The 19464-nt window shown below is 36.3% G+C and overlaps 1 protein-coding gene across 1 annotated transcript in view; it reads right to left on the bottom strand.

Moving 5' to 3' along the window:
• Positions 1-336: 336 nt before the first annotated feature.
• The window catches only part of LOC140436326 (nose resistant to fluoxetine protein 6-like), a 50735-nt gene continuing 31607 nt past the window's right edge, over positions 337-19464 (bottom strand). The window contains exons 10-12 of the mRNA XM_072525045.1: positions 9238-9427; positions 3012-3154; positions 337-447 (exon numbers count right to left, since the gene is read on the bottom strand). Of these exons, the coding sequence (XP_072381146.1) occupies positions 337-447; positions 3012-3154; positions 9238-9427 (444 nt within the window). The remainder of the gene's footprint in view (positions 448-3011; positions 3155-9237; positions 9428-19464) is intronic.

Here is a 19464-nt window from a genome sequence, read left to right as displayed (position 1 = left end):
CTTAGTACAACTCAACATACAACAATTATGAGACTTATTGAACATTTTACTTTTCTTATAGAGGTCTCTATACGAAGTAGATGTACAGTTTTTTTATATTTTACCCTGTATTTACAATGTATTTTATTGGCGACTAATAAATATTTACTCATAACCTGACCAGGAAATTATTTAAAAAACGACTGATTTCAATACTTTATTTGTAATTTAAAAAAAAAACAATATCTTATAAATTATTTATGCCAAATATGACAAAAACTTTTATTATTTACTGACTTTTTTATTATTCATCGATTTTAAAAAGGTTTCCCATAAAGTCAGTAATCGTCATTTTATTCATTTAGGCAGTATTAATTTTTGTAAAGCAGATATGGGCATCTCGAACATTAAACAAACCACTGTGCCAACTAAATAAGAGAGAGTAATATCACCCAAGGCTGTCATCAACTAAAAAATAATAAAATTTTATAGTTAAAAATATTTTGTACAATAATACCCTGTACCTTGGTTTAAATCAAGGGTGCTCAGACTTCCAACATTGTATTGTCTCATAGGAGCCTTTTTTTCGGTAAGGTCCGATACTCGAAGTCCTTTACATCGTAGAAACTATGCATTCAATAAAACCGTTCCCGAATTCTCTAAGGGATTTTCTTTACGCCGAAATGTCCTCCTGATCGACTGTCGTGTATAGGTTATTCCACGAATACACGACTGTTTTGGATTATTGCGACAACGAATATTTTACTGTGCAAGTAGAAGTATGAAAGTAAATTGGTCTAATTATTGTTCCAATAAAAAGGATCTACTGTTAGTATGACATATAAACTAAAATTATTTCAGTTAATAGATGTTGGACATAACATATAGACACACAATTTATTGTGAAATTTATTCCAAAAATAACAAAAATTTTTACCCAAAAGCTCCTACAAATAAATACAATGACGTCTAAGAAGCCAAATGTGTTCATCAGACATTTGGGTTGGTTTTCGGTGTAAACACCAAAGAGGCGTGCCGGGTTTCTTTGATATTACACTATTTTATTACTTTATTAGGTACTACAACTCTAATAAAAAGAAATATACTATTTTTAATATAAATGAAAAGAAATTGGCAGAACGATGGTTCAGAAACCAGAAAAAGAATCTAATATTTCACTTTGTTAGTTTTCAATATTTGTTTGGGTGGATTGTTTGAGTGGCTGTACTCTTAAAAGTTCCGAAAGTAACGGGTATAACATACCAGCTTTAATTTACGTACAGTTTCATATATTGCCGACTGATTTTAGTTTTAAAAACCGTCCGTATAGAGATGTCCGGTGAAGAGAGGTGTCCTTTAAGAAAGAGTTTAGTGTAGTGTATTTGTTTATTGAAGCCAAAAATGCTGAGACGTGTTTTAGATGTAGACAACTTTATATTTAATGTACTTTCTTATTTTACTGCTGAGAAAACCAACGGGGGCCCTTTGCGACCAATTCAGTCCGTACATAATCGTGTGTGTGTGTGTGTGATGCACTCTGTATTACTGAAACAAAACTAAAGTCGGTTTTGCAAAAAGCAAAAAAAGTGGACAAAGTGAACAAAATGTCGCACAATATAAATCTCGCCGACAACCAAAGACTATAGATCTTCCCGAAGGTTGCAAATTTGAAATCCGTGGGACAATATGTAAAATGCGCCAAAAGAAAGAAAATTAGAGAATAAGAGAATAAGTAAGTTTGGTGTTTTTAATACTAATCGAATATTCGACTAAATAAATTACACTATTTAATCACGTAAGTATTGTTACACTTCGTACCATAAGTTAATTAAACTTATACGAATGACTCTGGAGGGTTCCAAAGCTATGGTGAGAATAGATGGAGATATGATGCAGGCTTTTGATATTGAAAATGGAGTTAGACAAGGGCCTTATCAACAACACTTTTTAATCTAACTTTAGAAGCTGTTGTTAGAAAACTGGATATAAACGGCTGTATTAATACAAGATCTATGAAAATACGCGCAAATGCGGATGATGTTGCCATAATATGCCGCAACAAAAGGGTATTAAGCGAAAAAGTTATAGAACTAAACGAGAAGCTGCTACGTTTGGTCTATATATAAATGAAAGCAAAACAAAATATATGGAGTGCACAAAATCGAATGAACATGAGAATCTGAAAGTAGACAACCATACCTACAAATATGCCTCCACTTTTCCCTACCTAGGCTAAATAATAAATGATAACAACAACATCAGTCAAGAAATACAAGCACGGATTCTTAGCGGTAATAAGTGCTTTTATGCATACAAAGACTTAATGAAAAGTAAGTTACTTCGTTTAAATCACTTAATTTAAAAACCAACTTGTATACAATATTAAACTTATTGATAGTAATTATGTACTTCAAAATCTGAATTACAACTACTGTTTTATAAACTATCAACTCTATATTTATATCATCACTTCATATTTACATCTAAGGTTTATATCTGTCATAACAGTACTTTAAAAATGGAGAGAATTTACTATTGTACAATTCAGCACATTGGACCAGTTAAATCGATACCTTAAAACGAATTTAAAACAGTCGTATATTCGTGGAATGTAGTATAACTGACGAAGTACTTCGGCTATTCTGCTCTTTGGAATCACCAGTTGTGTTCTCTTCTCTAAACCATCATCATTTTCCAGTACTCATGTAAGCAAGCTGTCTTGCATGATAAAGGAGCCCCACTAAACCAATACGTCTTAACCACTGAGCGTAGGCTTGATATCGACGGTTTTTTTCTTTCCATTTTCGAATTTTCTGTAATTTTCGAATTTTTTTCAGTTTTTTTTTAACGAGAGAAGAGTCTTTCGAACTCACTTTAAATGTTTCTTAGCTGTCTCTCATAATATTCATAATTTGAGTGAACTTGTCACAGCTTTCAAAGCTGGAAAATTTATTGCAGTAGGACGGCAGCAACTTAAGTAATTTACGAAAAGTTTACTCATCCTATAGGTATGTATATATAAAAGAACTTACCAGCAAATAGTCATTGACAAAGAGAGGTGATCTAATTAAACCTCCTCGTACTCTTATTACGCTCGAATGTGCAATGTAAGTACTATAAGTTAATCTGCCCATTACACTAATAGCTTTCCATTCACAAATCCATCTTGCAAACCCTGAAAATAGATTTAAATGTACAGGGCGTGAAACTCAATTGTAAAGGTGTTTAATATGTATTGCTGTTTTAATATGATTAAAACGAAGACGTTTTATCAAATAACAAATAATAATATAATACTGTATTATTATTTGTTATTTATTCTATACTGAATTTCTAATTTTTTATTACAATACTTGTTTTTGTTATACCTTCAACATTTTTCTATACTATATGTAAATTTAGTTTCGTAACATAACCCTATCTGATGTTTCTCCTCCATAATCGGAAATAAAATCATAAAAATACGGGAGTAATGAAATTTATTTGTATTAAACTTCATTTGGTCACAAAATCTGCAACTCCAGCAGTAGCCAACCAGTGATTCTCGGCATGTTATCCCTGTCTAGACATACAACACACCGGTTTCGGTAGCAACTTCGAATTAACTCTTCCCCTACTACCCAAGGAATGCGGACTCCGTCCCAGTACGGTTTATCTAATACTAACACTGGGATAAACAGTACTCGCCTCAAACAGTACGTCATCTCAATAAATTCGAGATGATTTCAAGTTCAGATTGACGGGTTGGGTACTACTATTATCGTAGTGGCAGACAATGTGACCAAAGGGTCCAATCACTAATGGACAATAAATAAATTATTTTGCGCTGTACTTAACGTAAACAGTTTTAATTTTGCTTGGAACTTATTACCGCACCATCTATGAATCTTGTATTGAAACATTTATTAATATTATCTATAAAGTTTTAATTGATGAATTTTGCAGAATTCTAACAATACACCATAAACTCGTTCCTATGAATTAGTTATATTTTTTTAACAGTACGCAATAGGCTTTTTAGGCCTATGACAATTATTTATTTATTAAGTATATGAAAATATATGGATACTAAATGTTTGCCTACTTGGATGTTTTACTTAATAATTATCGACAGTGAGTTGCAAGTTAATATATTTGTACAAATACACACATCGGAAAAGTCTAGGGATATTTTTAGAAAGACATAATATCTTCTTGAATTTTTTTGGATAAATAATAATCGATTTATAGTGATTAGTAATATTTAATATAGGTACAACAAAATTTGTTGAAATGTCAAAAATACCGAGAATGCCTTTAAGTATAATTAAAAAAATTTAGATTATCACAAAGTATGGTCGTAATAAAAAAAAGACTAAATTAATACCAAGTATGGCGTCCTGTTGAGGTACGTTTGCCCATTCTTCTATCAGACGCTCTCGGAAACGAAATGGCGTGTATATATTACCCATATATGGAGTAATTCTTCGTTAAAACATGTCCCATACATGCTGGATGGGATTTGAGTCGGGGGATTGCTTTGGGATCAACAGCACCAGCAAACGAATGAACGATAGGTTGAAGAAAGGTATCGAGGTACTGCTGATCAGTGAGCTGCAAGAAAACGGTCTGGAAAAATGTTATGAATACTGTACGACCTCTGTATATGTAAACTTTCTGGACATGTCTTAAGTGTTCTACATTTCCAGATCGTCTTCACATTCTTACTCGACTGGATAAAATTCAAATCAAGATTGGTCGAAGAATAAAACTGTAGCCCAATAATTTGTATCCCTGTTTTGATATTCTTGAAAACACTCTAATTTTGCAGCATGACTGCCTCTGGAAAAGAGTGGACATCTCAATAGCCTTCGACTGTGGAGATTGGTTTCATTTCTCACAGCATGTGGTTACCATGTATGCCCGCTGCAAGTCGCTAACCAAAATTGTTGGTTGTCTTCTAGCGGTTAACACTAAAAATCGGTCTTGAGTTGCAGTTGTAGCGCACTCACGTCTTGGATGACGTTTGGCTGGACTCCCAGCATCACAAAAAAGCCGCCACAATCGACTTATAACATTTTGGGAGACTTCCATGCGCTCAGCTATTTTAGTTTGAAGCATGCCACCTTCAAGGAGGCCTACAGCTCTATTCATCTCGTCCAAAATTAAATGACATCGTTCCATGATAAAAAATAATATTTTCAATGCACTAACTACACACGAACAAAATAGAAACTACCAGAATATTTACTGCAGTATAAAAACTATAGTTTTTTCCTCTCTTGTTAAAAACTTCGTGATCACCTTTCCATTTTGTTTTACTTACAAAAATTTACAGGATCAGCAACTGTACCAATTCAATTGAAATTAAACGACCACATGAGTTTATTTTTTTTATTAATTTTATTATGTTATAAAAGCCAAAGTTTGGGTTTGTGTTCGGCTGTTTCTATTGTTCGCTGTTCTATTTCTTGCATAAACAGATGCTATTATTGCTTGCTATTATCGGTGACAGTGGTGAACCCATCGGTGCTTCTTCAACTTGTTCATATCTTTGCTTCTTATAGATGAAATGTGTTATATAAGCAGTGCTTTGTTAGATTGAGGGTATCCTGTGATATTGGATACTTTCTGTTTATAATTTATAATGATTTATCTATAGGAGCATTCGTGAAAAGTGAAACCACATCGAAGCTGACTAACAAATGTCCCGTCTCAAGAGTCACATCTTTTATACGTTCGATGAAGTGGCTTGCATTCTTGACGTAAGAATCCGTTTCTTCTGCATATGGTTGTAGCAGTTCAGCCAGAAATTTTGTCAGTGGTTGTAGAGGAGATCTTCTACAACTAACTATGTATTGGTCGCAATGGTAATCCTGATTTGTGTACCTTGGGTAGGCCGTAAAGTTTTGGACGTCTTCACGACTTCTCTCTAGGTATGAGATGTAACTGATGTTCTTTCTTGATGTATGAGGCTTTGATCTAGGCTTTTGTTACTTTTTCTAGATATGTTGTAGGGTCCGACGAGATTCTTTAATATGTCGTATCGTAGTCTTGAATATTCATTACTACCTTGGCATTGCCTTGTTCAGATGGAAGCACAATGATTTCTTTGTTGTTCTTTAAATTATGTAAGGCGTCTTTTTCTTCGTCGTCTTTTTTGATGGTTTTCATATTCTTAATATTTTTAATATATCTTGGCGTATAATCTCGGCTGTTTCTGCTGGGAGATTAGTAATAGTAGTCTCAACCTCGGTAATGATATTTTCTACGGGAATTCGTGCAGGTACAACAGCAAAATTGAAACGTTTTGAAAGACAACTATTCATGGCTTCATCCAATGTCAGATTTGAAAAGTTATAAACTAACTTGTTTGTTTCTGTTTGTGGTTTTTCGTTCTTCTTTGGCCGCTGTTGTAGCCAGAGTCTGTTTCTGCTCGGAAGTTTGTAAGTTTATCAAAAAAATTCCACAGTGTCAGATGAATTGTATTATTTAGCTTAAGATGCAACTGTAATGACTCTGACTGTGATGTCTGGTATCATAGATCGCTTCTCTAATAAGCGCTAGACTTGCCCTTCTTAAGATGTTTTTGGTTTCGTAGTTATTTTTGTGGAAACTAAGCTTCATACAAGTCGGTATAATGTTTTCGTCACGACAGCGTTCTAAAAACGTAAGGTTGCATAACAACTTCTTTGCTTTGATCGTAGTTTTTCGTGTCTTCTGATATCTCGTAGAATTTCCTCCTCGTAGATATTAATTATGTTACACTTGAAATTTCCGCGGGAGCTACATACGCTTTCTGTGGTTTTCCGGGTTTGACTCCGCGTTGAATAATTTTGGTTTTGATGAAAACCATTATTTTGACGACGTTTTGGCAAGGTCGCACTTGCCATTGTCAAGTCAGTTAATAGCGTTTTCTTGCTGGTGCTTGAAGTTAAGTGACTCCTGGTCGATGCGTTTACTTTTATAGCTGATCGAGGGGCGCTTCTCTCGAAAAGTCCTTGGCAAAGCTTCTTGTGATTGATCCTGTCCGTGTGTAGGTAGGCGGGGTCCTACTAGTCGGTCTTGTGGTCTGATGTATTTTTGACTTTTTCTTTAATACCGTTTTCCATGTTGTTGGAAACCTTTGAGCATCCTCTCTTTAGTTTAGACTGTTAGATTTTTTTTCTATTTCTATTGATTCTCTGATTTCGCGTTTTCTTTTAATTTCAATGTTAGCTAGCATCGTAGTTTGGTTCAGGTTTATTGTATGTCCTGTGTTTGAGACATGATATGCAAGGGACAACGTTTTTCCCTCCTTTCGATGGCATTTCGATGTTCTTTTTGTCTATCATTGACTCTTCGGTTGGTCTGTCCGATGTACGATTTTTCACAGTCCCCACATGGAATCTCGTATACTTCTTGATTTTCTAATAATATTTTTGTTTTGACGGATGGTAATATTGTTGAAATTAATTTGTCTGTTGGTATTAAATATAGTTTCTATTTTGTGTTTTCTTAGCACTCTCCCTATTTTGTCTGTTGTACCCTTTACATATGGTAGAATGGCTTTTTCAATCGGTTTTTCATCTTCTGTTGGATCCTTAATTCTTTCTTGAGAATTATGAGCGTTTACAATGGTATATGTTGAAAAGCCGTTTTGTTTATATACAGTCATATATATATATAGAGTCAAATGTTCACTCAACATTGACAGTCAAACTGTAGTTTTCTATTCATTCAGCGCGTAGCTCAGTGTCTATGTTGCTGACTTAACAAGCTCGAGAGCCACCATTCGTTTCCCGGAACTGACAAAATTTTTAATTTCTTATTTAACTTCCATAACCAATATTACAGTTAACTTATTAGCGCTTTCGCCAACACAAGATGCAGCTCGTATCCACAGTGTTAGAGTTTATCACCAAGAATCACTGCAATCCTAAAATTTGGGACTGGAAAAAGCATGGAACAATTTGGAAAGTAAACTGTGAAAATATGTGTGGTTGCCGAAAAGTATGCCTCAAATGCTCTGCAGTGTGCCTTAATTGTTCTGGTGAAACCTGTAGTGACAATTCTAACTTCCATTCTTTCGCGAACATTCACCTTCAATACAGAATTAGATCTTGAAGTGCTGTTTAGACCATCAAAGAAAATGAAGAAATAATAGCTGAATAACAACTTTTTAAATATATAATAATTATGTTCAATATTATCTCGCCTGAAAATTGTCAGTGAATTAGGCCTAATGCGGATACCACTTAACCCGTCTCCAGACTCTACCTCATAGTGGCCGGGAAAAAGGTCGATAATAAACTAATAATACAATAAAAATATTAACAAAATATTAAAATTATATAAATAAAAAATTATACAATAAAAAAATGGCCTAATGGTTTGTTTTTATCATATTCTTCTAAGTATTCAACTTCGGAGCTGTGTAAAGCCTAGAGAAATTAATGAAATTAATAAACAGCAAATACTGAAGGGTAAACGAAACGTTGATCCAATTTTTGTTCCTTGACAGATAATATAAGTGTTTGACATTTTTGACAAAGAGATCCAAGTGTAGTATAACTGCATATAAAAGCTAGCGGTATAAATATTTACTGCAGAATACATTTGGTAATGCAACAAAAAATAGCAAATAATGACAAAAATACAACTGTTAGAAAACTAATTTCTTAAATTGGGCAACACTGTCAGCAGTTATTACTCAATATATTAACTCATATTTTAATTCCATGTTTTAATTTTCTCTCGCCTTTGTCCAGAAACAAAGCATTTCACATACCTCTTCCATCCAAATTTATTCTCTGGTCAATAAGAAAAACATTATAAATTCTTTGATTGAGGACAAACATTTGGTCCTTCGACCACACATACCGCCACAGGACGTTGGTCATGTTTAGGATATCGTTAATCAACGTTGGGTTCGAAGCTTCAGGCTAAAGGCCCGAATTACAATTAATTGAGTTGTTGGACCGTGAAAGATGGTCGGGCAAATCGACTAGTTCAGCCGCTAACGGACATCAATAGAAAATTTTAGATATTACGTTAACCGGTGTGCTTACTAATTGTTCAACCTCCCCCCGAGGGCAGGCAAATCCATCGGTAACGGCTATGTAAGTGGTCGTTATCATTTTAGGGGCGCATGTGCAACCTGAAAACCCTAACAGTAGATCTTAGCCAGAAGGTTACACGAATTTTACTTTTTTTAATTCATCCAGTATGATGATATATGAAAAAAATGTGCATTGTTAGTATGTGCTTGTTAGTACAAATTAAATTTGTTCTACTTACATCCCACTTTCCTGGTAAAACCATAGATCGTAACAGCTATTCCCAAAGCAAATACATTTTTGCCTAACGCCCAGTAGAAGGCGGATGCTATAGCGGAACTTTTGTAACTTGGACTGTACATTTGTGTAGCTATTAACACCACAAAGTTACACGTTCCGAGAGTAAATATCCACCATAGTACAATGTGAAACTAAAAGCATTTTTTTTAATTTAGAACTTTATTGCATTTTTAATGTCCACATTTTTGAAGCGAAAGTTATTTAGATAGACCAAAGAACAAAAATGTAAAAATCTGATATAGACAAGGCGAAAAACTCGGTAGTGTCCGGAAAAATATTCCAATGAGATATTTTAGGAAAATCATTTTCATGACACAATCCAGAATATTATTTAAACAATTTTTTTAAGCAAATAGTAAAAATCAACTTTTTCGTTTTGGACAATTTTTTTGGATCATTCTGTACAAAAAGGTCTGATTCCATTTATTTCTAAAGTTCATAGTTTTCGAGTTATAAACAATTTAATTCTGAAAAAAAAAACGAAAAATGACGATTTTCAAGGCTCAAAAACACAAGTAAAAAATATTATCGCGCGTCTGGGCTGTAATATGCAGCTCGGGTGTTATCAACTTTTTTTTACGCTTTTTTTTTACTTTTCGATACGTTTTATAACCACGTTCTAGATTAACATTTTAAAGTACAATTTGAATGCCAAATCGCCGGTATCAAGAGTAGACTACTTAATTATTTAGTTATATAGACATCTGAAGCGCCCGGTCGTAAAACATGTTAAGTGACAAAATCTAAAATTTTCTGATGTCTGCATGAATAACTTGTTAGGTGCTGATATTACAGATTGCATACTTCTACTAATTCACACTGTAACACATAGAAGTCGCTGACTGAAAGCGCCAACAAGCTGTTACGTGACATCAATTTTATTCAGTGTATTTAAAACTTGTTAACTGAAGTCAGTGTACTTGTGCCGATTAAGTTTGTGCCATTTCAAGGTTCAGATTCTGATCCAGATTTCAGTGAAGGAGAAACATCGTCTGACAGGTCCGAAATTGAATAAGTAAGTTTTATGATTATGAATTGGTCTATTCAAGTAAAAATTGATAAGTGATGTTAATAAGGGTACACATATGCGAGCCGAACTGTTCGTGAACTGTCCGCGAACAGCTTATAGTTCGTTGAAAATATGTTTATAGCGAACTCATCGCGATCCATGGAAAGCGACGAACCAACTTGTGCGAAGTAACATATTTGTTTGTGTAGAAATGAATATAGTTATTTTATTCATTTTTAATGAACACAATTTGGTGAAATAAAATTTATGCTTTCAGAATTTCTGTTTTATTCAACTCACCCTTTCCTATTTTACCGGTCCCTATGGAGACCTTTTTCTTTTCTCGCCTAAACGATGACGATAGAGTTATTATTTTCGGCTTACAATCTTCTGGTGGCATGTCCATTCTCACCTATTTCGCGCCATGCATCATCTTTTAAGTTATTTCGAAAATGATCACGGTCTTTCATATCCCAGAATAAGCGGATTCTTATTCTGATATAAGTCAATAAGTTAAATACATTTATTCTCGGACCACTGTGCAATCATTGAAAACTTGGGTTCATGCCGAAAAATACGCACTAATACGCAAAAATACGCTGCTTAGTTTGCTTAGTAGATTAAAGTTTAAAAAAAAACTAGGTTATCGATATTCTTCTTCATGTGCCATCTCCTCTAAGAAGGTTGGCAACCATCATGGCAATTCGCACTTTTGATACCGCTGCTCTAAAGAGGTCAGCAGAAGTGCAGTTAAACCAAGCTCTCAAATTGTTTAACCAGGAGATGCGTCTTCTTCCGCGACTCCTTCTATCCTGTATTCTTCCATGCATTATTAATTGCAACAAGTTATAATGCTCGCCCTCATGACATGTCCCAGATATTGCAGTTTTCTGACTTTAATTGTATTTAAAACCTCTTTATCTTTTCCCATTCTTCTCAACACATTCATGACTCTATCCACCCAACTTATTCTTAATATCCTTCTGTAGGCCCATAACTCGAAGGCTTCTAATCTGTCCGAAACATCTTTCTTTAATGTCCAAGCCTCCAACCCATAAAATAATACGGAGAACACGTAGCATCTCAGAAGTCTTATCTTTAAAGAAATTGAAATGTCCCTGCTGCAGAGTACTTTCTTCAGTTTGTTGAAAGAATTTCTTGCTTGTCCTATTCTTGCCTTAATCTCTTCTATGTACTCATTATTTTCGTTAATTATTGTACCCAGATATTTATATTTTTCAACTTTTTTAATTTCTTCTCCATGTATTGTTATGTTTTCTTGGCGCTGTTTTGGGCTTTTGTAATTACCATAAATTATGTCTTTTTGAGTTTAGGGACAGTCCGTTTTCTTCACTGATTTCTACCATTCTGTCAACCATTTGTTTTAAATCCTCAAGACATTCCGCTAATAAAATAGTGTCGTCGTTAAACCGTATATTATTGATTGGTCGGCCATTTACTTTTATTCCCATATCTAGTGCTTCCTGGATTATTTCCTCTGAATACAAATTGAACAGAGTAGGAGACAGGACACAGCCCTACCTGACGCCCCTCTCAATCTGTATTTCATTTGAAAAGACGTTGTTTTCTTTTACCACAGCGATCTGATTATAATAGATAGCGCTAATAATCCTGATATCTCTCATATCTAAGTTTTTCTTTTCAAGTAATTTGATAAAGCGGTTATGTCTGACCTTATCGAAGGCTTTGTTGTAATCCAAGAAACACATATATACTGGCTGATTAATATCCATGCACCTTTGCACAAGTACATTCACAGCGAACAGGGCTTCCCTCGTTCCCAGTGCATTTCTAAATCTAAATTGTGTGTCACTTATGTCCTGCTCAAGTTTGTTGTGTATTCTCCGGTGTATAATTTTTAAAAATATTTTGAGCGTATGAGTCATTAAACTTATTATCCGGTGGTCTTGGCATTCATTTGCATTTGGTTTTTTTGGTAGTGTTATGAATGTTGACATCAGCCAATCTCTGGGAATGATTCCTGTACTGTATATTGTATTGAATAAGTCGACCAATATTCCAATTTGCTGTTCTTCTATTAACCGTATTATGTCTACAGGTATTTCGTTAGGACCTGTTGCCTTGTTGTTCTTTGTTCGCTTTATCGCCTCTAATACCTCATCTTCCGTTATGTCTGGGCCGTTGTCGAACTTTTCATGCTCTAGTACTATCTCAGTCGGTTCGTCTTTAAATAGCTCTTGAATATATTCCTGCTATCTTTTAAGCCTTTCACCGATGTCTATAATTATTTTGCCGTTTTTATCCAGCAGTATGTTTGATTTTTTCTCAATATTAGTGCCTGTTATTTCCCTAATTCTTTTATGAAGGTATAAGTTATCATGTTTTTCTACGAACTGCTCAATCTCTTCGCATCTGTCACTATACCATCTTTCCTTTGCATCTCTGATCTTTCTCCTTATTTCTTTGGTTTGTCTTTGGTTTTATAAGATCTCCTTGCTTCCATGAGATCCAGAATCTCATCAGTCATCCATTCATTTTTGTTCTTGATCAGCTTAGGTGTTAGTATTGTCTCATATGTGCGTATAAGAGCATCTTTTAACATATGCCATTTCCTGTTCGTATCTTCAGTAGGAATAATTTCTATTTTGGTGAGCTCTTCTTTAATTTTTACTTTGATTTGCTCTTTTGTTGATGGATTTCTCAAACGGGATACTTGTATCCTCTCTACTTTAGTTTTAGCCACAAGCTTTTTTAGATTAATTCTAAACCTTCCTACAACTGGGTTGTGATCTGATTTCACATCAGCTCCGGGGTATGATTTTACTGATTTTATGGAATTTCGGTATCGTTTGCAGATGAGAAGGTAGTCAATTTGGTTTCTGATGACGTTATGTTGGTTGTCTGCTGGAGATTTCCATGTATAGAGTCTCCTGGGCGGCAGATCATAATAAGTATTCGCGACAATAAAATCGGTCTCTTGGCAGAATTGAGCCAATCTGTCTCCTCTCTCGTTACGGGTGCCCAGTCCAAAGTTTCCAATAAAATCACCTTGACTTCCTCTACCGATTTTTTGCATTTAGATCTCCCATGACTATTGTAACGTCTCTAGACTTGGTTACTTCTAAAGCTTGTTGTTATTCATTATAAAACTGTTCGAGCTCTTCATCCGACTTTTCTACTGTGGGAGCATATACTTGAATTATATTGACTCTAGATTGAGCTGTTTTTAGTGTTACCATCATAACTCTATCCAAGATGGATAAGAAGCCAGTTACAAATTTCTGGGTTATCGATAGTGTTATTTAAATTGAAAATATCTTTAACAGTGTTGGGTAAACGTTATTTAATTCTGTGACAATTGAACTTTTCGCACTGTTCCACCAACACAAGTTTTACTATATTGTAGCGAGATTAAATAAAACGAGCGGTTCGAATTTATATAAATATATTTATTTATAAGTTTACAGTTCGGTACTCTCTTATCAACTCCACTCTAATCCTAACATCATTACATATTTATACCAAAAGTATTATGATCGAGAATATTCTGGAGTAGTCCCACCTCTAATTCGTCTCATCGAAAGCGCATTGAAGACGGACGGTATTAAAATGCCAATTATTGAGTTCTCTAGATCTTTCCTTCTAAGAATTATGACGTATCGGAGATGGGCTATTTCGTTAGACTGCTTCCCTCTTAGATCTGAGCATCCCGATCAGCAACATCAGATGTAGGACCAGGATGGCGGAATCTACAGAGTTCTCCAGCTCTGCATAAACCCCTCAAGAAGAAATAACAGTCTACAGACTTTGAAGGACACCATCTCTTCGGGTTAATACAACACAAAGTAATTTGTACGCCGGTTTCTCGGAAAATCACTTCAAGCATGCTTCTGACAATCTTCCAGTCCAGATTTTCTAGTGCATGGCCTATCTTGGGTAAGGCCAAATTCTTGATGTCATAATTGCACACGATTTTCTTCAAATTAGTTAGAGCGCGCCATATATCCTCGTAGCTTGCTCTGTCTGTATACGACTTCCTGGTCACCATATACAGCAAAGATCAAGGACTATCTTCTAATCTCAGTACTCTTTCAACTTTAGGCTGCTGGTTTATTAACTCGTCCAAACGACCGAACTTCCTATAGAATACAGATGAGATTCCTTTAGTCATCTCAAGATCTTGGGCAACACAGTGGGCTAGAGAGACGTTATGCGGAACACTAAAAAGATCTTGCTGAACTTCTGTCGTCACGCCAAATCTAGCACTCTTTCTGTCGGCGTAATTTGACATAAATTCATTAAAGCTTGGTCGCCGGTTATCTTTGATCTCATGTTGAAGGGTTCGTGCTTCTTCTGTTTCATTGGAGCCAGCATATGGTGCAAGACGATTTATGTGAACTACTTTTGGTTTATCTTTCGGCAACTGCTTAATTCGGTATATTACGTCATTTATTCTCTTTTTAATTTCATACGGACCTTCCCATTGTCTTTGCAGTTTAGGAGACAAGCCACGACGACGTTGTGGATTACAAAGCCAAACAAGATCACCTACTTCATAGCTTTCATTCTTGCATCGAGAATCATATTGATCTTTCATTCTGTCACTGGCTAACTGGATGTGTTGTCGGGCAAGTTCATGAATATTGTTCATTCTTAACTTCAGGCGATCGACATAATCTTCGCTTGCAACATGTTCTTCGGAAGGTCTGCAGCCAAACTCTAGGTCGCAGGGCAAACGAACTTCACGACCTAACATCAGGCAGGTTGGAGTCTGGCCTGTAGTTTCATTCACTGCCGAGCGGTAGGCCATTAGGAATAAATGAATATGCTGGTCCCAATCTCTTTGATGTTCTGATACAACTTTGGACAGGTGTTTACCCATCGTTCGGTTCATTCTCTCGACCATTCCATCTGATTGAGGATGTAGGGATATCGGTCTGGTCTAATTGACACCAATCAATTTACAAACGTTTTGGAAAAGGGTTGATTCGAAGTTTCGCCCTTGGTCGGAGTGGATCTCCAAGGGAACACCAAATCGGCTAAAGAATTCTTTAACAAGTACCTCTGCAACGGTAGCAGCTTCTTGATTTGGTATCGCATAGGTCTCAGTCCATTTCGTAAAATAATCCATGGCTACCAAAATATATTTATTTCCATCATTTGTCTCTGGAAGTGGACCTGCAATGTCGAGTGCTACTCGTTCCATAGGACTACCAACATTGTACTGTTTCATGGGTGCCCTCTTTTTACCAACTGGACCATTACTGGTTGCACACAGTTCACATTTTCGGCACCATCTTCTTACATCATCTTTACAGTTCACCCAATATAACCGTTCTCGAACCTTTTGCAATGGTTCTTCGTAATACCAAAGTGTCTACCTGATGCACCGTCATGCAACTGACGCAATACTTATGACACTTTACTTTTAGGTACAATCAACTGAAGCTTAGTTTCTGTCCCATCATCGTTCTCAAAGGTTCTATACAAAAGATCATCTTTTAGCACTAGACAATTCCATTGACTCCAGTAACATTTGACTTCGGGGCTACATGCACTAATGTCTTGCCAAGAAGGTCTTTTACTTCGACGCATCCAATCCAATATTCTTTTTATACATGGATTATCTGCTTGAGCGTCTTGTAGCTGTTGAGGCTGCCATTGATCATTAATGACGGTGGTTCGTCTCACGGAGCAAAGTCGTTCTTCTAATTTAAGACAGTGATTACAATTTGCACTGCACGGCCGTCTCGAAAGGGCATCAGCATTTGAATGAACTCTGCCAGCCCTGGGTTCGATCTCGTAATCATTTTCTTGTAATCGTTCTAACCATCTTGCTATCTGGCCCTCTGGATTACGGAATTGTAGGAGCCATTTTAGAGCAGCGTGATCCGTGCGAAGAAGAAACTTTCTGCCAAATGAGTATTTATGGAAATACTCGCAAGCCTTTACTACGCCTAGCAATTCTCTCCTGGTAACGCAATAGTATCTTTTTGGTTTCGTCAAGACTTTGCTAAAGTAAGCGATGACTTTCTCCTGTCCATCTTGGATTTGGGAGAGAACAGCTTCTATTGCACTGTTGCTTGCATCGGTGTCCAACACAAATTTTCCTGCCTGTCTAGGGTAGCTTAAAATCGGTGCGGTGGTCAGAGCCATTTGTAAGTGTTCGAAAGCTCTTTGACACTCTTCGCTCCATGTATATTCTTTGCCTTCTTCTGTCAACTTTGTTAATGGCTTGGAGATGTTGGCAAATCCTTTGACAAAACGTCGCTAATATGTACATAGGCCAAGAAAACTTCTAATTTCGTGTTTATCTCTTGGTACTGGCCAATCCTTAATTGCTGCAAGTTTTTCAGGATCAGCTATTACACCATGACTTGCTACAATATGTCCCAAGTACTTCACTTCTCGTCGAAACAAGTGTCATTTCTTTGGACTTAACTTCAAATTCGCTGCCCGCAATCGTTGAAAGACTTCTGTGAGATTATTGGCATGTTCATCGAAGGATCTTCCAACTACAATTACATCATCCAAATAAACCAGGCATGTTTTCCATGTTATACCTCTTAATACTGCCTCCATTAATATTTCAAATGTGGCCGGGGCATTACATAAACCAAAGGGCATAACTGTGAACTGCCAAAGTGATCCTATCGAGAATGCGGTTTTTTCACGATCGGCTGGCTCCATGTCTACTTGCCAATATCCACTTTTCAGATCGAGTGTAGAGAACCAACGAGAACCAGAAAGTGTATCCAAAGTATCGTCTATTCTGGGCAAAGGATAACTATCTTTTTTAGTTACCGCATTGAGCTGTCGGTAGTCAATACAAAAACGCGTTGAACCATCTTTCTTCTTTACCAGCACTACTGGTGCTGTCCATGGACTGTTTGATGGTTCAATTACTCCTTGTTTGTTCATATCTTTGATGATGCCTTCGGCTTCATCTCTTTTCGCAAATGGAAGTCGTCTAGGTTGTTGTCTGATTGGCTGAGCGTCTCCGGTATTAATTTTATGCTTTACTAAGCTTGTTTTGCCCTTATCATTCTTATCAATGGCAAAAACATCTTGAAATTCTACCAGCATAGACTTCACTTTTTTAGTTCATTTATCATCAAGATCTTGGCACGTTTTAATCACCATCTCAACAAGCTCCTTTGGATACTTAGATTTCGATGGTTTCTCATTAGTATTCGTAGAACAAATCGAAGCCACGGGAACACACTGTCAGATCAAAGTTCTTTTACTTAACTTAATATCAGTTCCCTTTTAGTTCATAACTCTTACAGGAACGACATCTCGAATTCTCACCAAAGCTTTTGCCGTTAGGAACTCAGCATTGTTTACATCTTCGACCATGCTTAAACTTCCCTCTCGGCAGTAACCATCAGGTCTGGTCATCAAAATTTTCTCACTATTACCGGGTATTGTTACGTCACAAGTACTTATTAAGCTGATAACATCTTCTTTTTCTTCATGAAATGGCAACTCTTCACCACTGATCTCGAGAACTCCATCTTTGACATTCAATACAGCCCCAACTTTCCTAAGTAAATCCATCCCCAATATAAACTCGTCGGAGATCTCTGCAATTAATACTCTATATTTCACTGTGGTCTGGACAATGGATACTGACATATTAGCCTCGCCATATGTATTAATTATCTCACCAGTTGCTGTTCTAAGCTTTACTGTTGTAGGCGATAATTTAAGATGGCCTCGTACAACTTCTGGACGTGCAATAGTTCTTGTTGCACCTGTATTCACCAAAAACGATCTACATATATTATTGATACGACTCTCGATGTACAAGCTATGAATTCCACCGGAGGACGGAATGTAAACAGTTACTATAGGAGCTGTGTTTCTCGAGGTCGGCAGTTGACCCTTGGTGTCGACCCGTTCTAGTTTTCCGACTGTTGTATCATCTTCTTGCAATTTACGATGAATGTGACCTACGTCGTTACCATTCCAACATCTGGGTTCACGTCTCTTCGGCATCATGTTACGAACTACTTTCCGTACGATTTCCTCCAGACGTTTATCGTTTTGTACGTCGCTCTCTTCAGAGGTTCGTACTTGATAGCTCCGTGAAAGCTCGACTAGTTCTCTCGTGTTCCAATGCAATGGCGAGTGCTTCATCTAAAACTTTCGGTCTTGCTAGTCGTAAAGCTTTCTGTAGTTCACTGTCTCTCAACCCACTGATGAAGGTATCTACAGCAATTTATTCCAATATGTTGTCTGGTGCCTCTGGATAGGCCAACAGCGCTATACAAGCAGCATCTGCTTCAAATTCTTGCAAATTTTCACTTGCTCGTTGAATTCTACTTCTTAGTTGCGCCTTGTAGACTTGTTGTAGATGGGCATCTCCGTAAAGTTTGTCTAGTCGAGTAAACAAGTTCTGGTAACATTTTTCTTGACCCTTAGGAATCGATCTTAGGATATCCGCAGCATCACCTCGTAAAGCAGCAGTTAAGTAAACAGCTTCTTCTTGTTCTGTCCAATGATTGGCTGTCGCAATAGCTTCAAATTGTCTAAGGTATATGGACCAGGAAGACTTTCCATCAAATGGTGGCAATTTGAATCTCATATTATGTGTCGTTTCGTCTCTAGGTGATTCTTCTTTCACTACCGGATCTAAGGCTACTGTATTAACTGGTGGTAGCACTTTTGTATTAGTTATCATGCTCTCTAACTGTTTGATCTTCTCTTCTACTTTATCAAATGTTTTAGAGATTTCTTCAAATTTCTCATTGCTCTGAATACATATTTCTTTAATTATTTGTGAAGTCTCGTCGTTTTGTCTAACTACTTCTTTAATAATTTGAGACGTTTCATCGAATCTTTTGGAAACGTTCTCGAATTTATCATCATTTTTTTTAGAAGATTCTTCAATTTTCTTAGAAGTTTCTTCTATCATTTGTGAGACGTTTTCAAATTTACTACCATTTTTTGTAGAATTTTCTTTAACCATTTGCGACACATTTTTTATTTTCGTTAAAACTGCTTCTTCCGCTGACTGGAACTGGAATGTCTCTGGGTCTTCTCCATTCTTGTTGAGGACAGTTTTCAGTCGTTCTTGGAGTATCTTCTTGGACCCGCTGCAGTCTTCATCGCGTTCTACTAGTTGCTCACGCAACTGTTTTACTGAAAGTTCTACTAGCAGCATCTTTGGTC

This window comes from Diabrotica undecimpunctata, chromosome 1 (genome assembly GCF_040954645.1).
Source record: "Diabrotica undecimpunctata isolate CICGRU chromosome 1, icDiaUnde3, whole genome shotgun sequence".
NCBI classification, from domain to species: Eukaryota; Metazoa; Arthropoda; class Insecta; order Coleoptera; family Chrysomelidae; genus Diabrotica; species Diabrotica undecimpunctata.
This window is presented reverse-complemented; position numbering and strand designations above follow the sequence as displayed.